This window comes from Limulus polyphemus, unplaced genomic scaffold (assembly GCF_000517525.1).
Source record: "Limulus polyphemus unplaced genomic scaffold, Limulus_polyphemus-2.1.2 Scaffold2316, whole genome shotgun sequence".
NCBI lineage: Eukaryota > Metazoa > Arthropoda > Merostomata > Xiphosura > Limulidae > Limulus > Limulus polyphemus.
In genome coordinates this window covers 116,563-119,193 of record NW_013667926.1, presented here as the reverse complement: position 1 = coordinate 119,193, position 2,631 = coordinate 116,563, and the positions used below count along the sequence as shown (strand labels likewise).

Sequence of the window (2,631 nt, the reverse complement as noted above, 5' to 3'; positions counted from 1 at the left end):
AGGTGGGGGGGGGGGGTGCATGGCCCTTTTCTTTGATCAATGTTGATTTTGTATATTGTTCATGGAAGGAGGTCCACTATCTCCTCATAATTCCAAGTGTGAAGTGGTCCCATCCTAGGTTCTAAGTTGAGCACAGGTTCCATACCCTCTCCATAATTCCAGGGGCAGACAGAATACTCCTTTCCCACTTGGTTGAGGAGTGAGGATGCATATTCATAATTCCAGACTGGATGAGCTGTGTTCCTTTGATTGAGTACGGCGTGCATGATCTCATCATTCCAAGCTTGGAGTGTTACTTTTTGGACTTCTTCAGATGTAGAAGGAAGTTTGTCCACTTCGGTGTGGCTTACTTTCTCATTGTGATTTTGGTGGTGTGAAACGCATCACTTTATGGTTATAGGTGGGGTTCCAATCAAAAGTATCTATACATACATATATATAATGTTGAGGTCCAATTGCCCTAGCCACCAACATGGGATATAGGTACCATGACCCCTTAACTCCAACCACGCATTATGGAACCTTGTTTATCTGGTTGGGGCTGGCCTATACTGATGTTTACTCATGTACTATTCTACCTTTGATACAGGAACTGAGTTCCAGGTGAAGTGCATACCCATACTGAATGTAATGTGGTTCCCCCACTCGTGTACCATTCTTATCTTTGCAAACCTGTGATCTTTGCAGATGCTTTCTGTATGGATAATGCCTTCACTGCCCCCCCCCACCTTCTCAATGTGGGATTCTAGCCATAAGTAGCAGCAGAGGTAAGTATGTTTTGGAAGTTAACATTTTCCTAAATTCAAAATGTATTTCCAATAATACTTACCTCTGCTGACACTCTCCTGCCCTTCCTCCCCATTAAGAGCTGGTGTTAGTGGCTACATTATCTGAATGAGGTGCTTATATACAGTACCTAGATAGAGGGCACATTGAAGTTGGTGGAGAATTTTGCAAATTAGAATTTATCAAGGGCATTCAAGTTGGGTATAAAAGACTGGAGCAAGCGTTTTCAATACTTAGATGGGCAAAGAGTGGAAACCATGGAGATTGAGAAATAGCTATAGTGTCAGTGGAGGTATTATTGGAAATACATTTACAGTTTAGGAAAATGTTAACTTATATGACCATTGTAAAATGTTTTAATATAATTTCCACATGATTTTATGACACAAACTTACCGTAATATATTAGATTATAAAATCATGTTTGCCAGGTTAAAGGTATTCACATGTATTCATCAACCAACATATTAAAATCAATGGTTAATTACTACTGGCTAAAACAGGATTAGTAAGCTGTTATATAATTAGTGTTTCAAACTGTTTACTTTTTTTTCAAATCCATTTTGTTGATAACAATAATATATTTTTTATGAGTAGCTTTCATTAACTCCTTTTATAATACAAATATTTTATTATTTCTTATTTCATGAAAACGTTCATAATATTATTCCTGGTCATTAATCAAGATGATAGTTAAAATGTTGTGTGTAAACATTTTGGTAGAAAATTGATGTAAAATGTTACTAATCTACTTTGTGTTTCCTACCATACAAAAATAACCAGTAAAATATGCCGTGCAAAAGAGTGCTTGATCTTGAAATGCAAACAGTGATATATTAATAACCGTTTCTTTTGTTTCTAGCGTTCACGACCTTGGCTTTCATCCTGTTGCATACCTTTTGGGGTATTATCTTCTTCCATGCTTGGGACCATCAACACTATTTTTCTGTAATTTATGTCATCTGTTCTCACCTCGTAGTGTCTTGTTTGGTAAGTATTTTAACTTTGAAAGATTGATTTCTGGAAGTTTAAGATTAATTTTATGGAATAACATTTAATCAACCTAAGGTGAAGTTTAATAGAAATTAATGTTAATTCACTATACAATAAACATAAGAATATCAGGACTGACTGTCAGTTTTAATGATAATAAGGAATTAAGTTTTTATAATTTTTATTTTAGCAGAATTCTAACCACCTGTTCTTGTGACTAATAGCACATCAAATACTGTTTCATAAAAGGATTTATTTCACTAAAATTCTAACAGAAATCACTTTTTCACCCAAAACTATTGGCTGCCGTCAGTTTGAGTGTTATTCCATTTATAATCTGTCATGTAAAAATTACATGATCAAGGTGTACTTCAATTTGATACGTGTACACTTACCATGTGCGTAGAAATTCTGTCGGGTGTTCTTGAGGCTTTGATATGATCTTGCGTAAAAAGATATTTGTTCCATGTTTATAAAATAAATATAACTTCTGCTACAGTGTTTTTACAAATATAATGCCCACTAATCTTCACGAACAGAGAGTCAAGTTTGCCTTATAATCATAAATAATATAAACCTAGGCTTTTGCAGTAGTACAGTCAAAGTAACCCTTCCACGACAAGAATGTAGAAAACGTCCGTATAATCTGTAATTGTTCTTTCAAGACAAGAATGTAGAAAACGTCCGTATAATCTGTAATTGCTCTTTCATGACAAGAATGTAGAAAACGTCCGTATAATCTTTAATTGTTCTTCCATGACAAGAATGTAGAAAACATTCGTATAATCTGTAATTGTTCTTCCACGACAAGAATGTAGAAAACGTCCGTATAATCTGTAATTGTTCTTCCACG

The 2,631-nt window shown here is 35.0% G+C and overlaps 1 protein-coding gene across 1 annotated transcript in view; it reads left to right on the top strand.

Moving 5' to 3' along the window:
• LOC106466603 (gamma-secretase subunit Aph-1-like) overlaps positions 1–2,631 on the top strand; it is a 28,028-nt gene that overhangs the window by 20,693 nt on the left and 4,704 nt on the right. Inside the window, exon 5 of the mRNA XM_013926897.2 lies at positions 1,648–1,775. Within this exon, the coding sequence (XP_013782351.1) occupies positions 1,648–1,775 (128 nt within the window). The remainder of the gene's footprint in view (positions 1–1,647; positions 1,776–2,631) is intronic.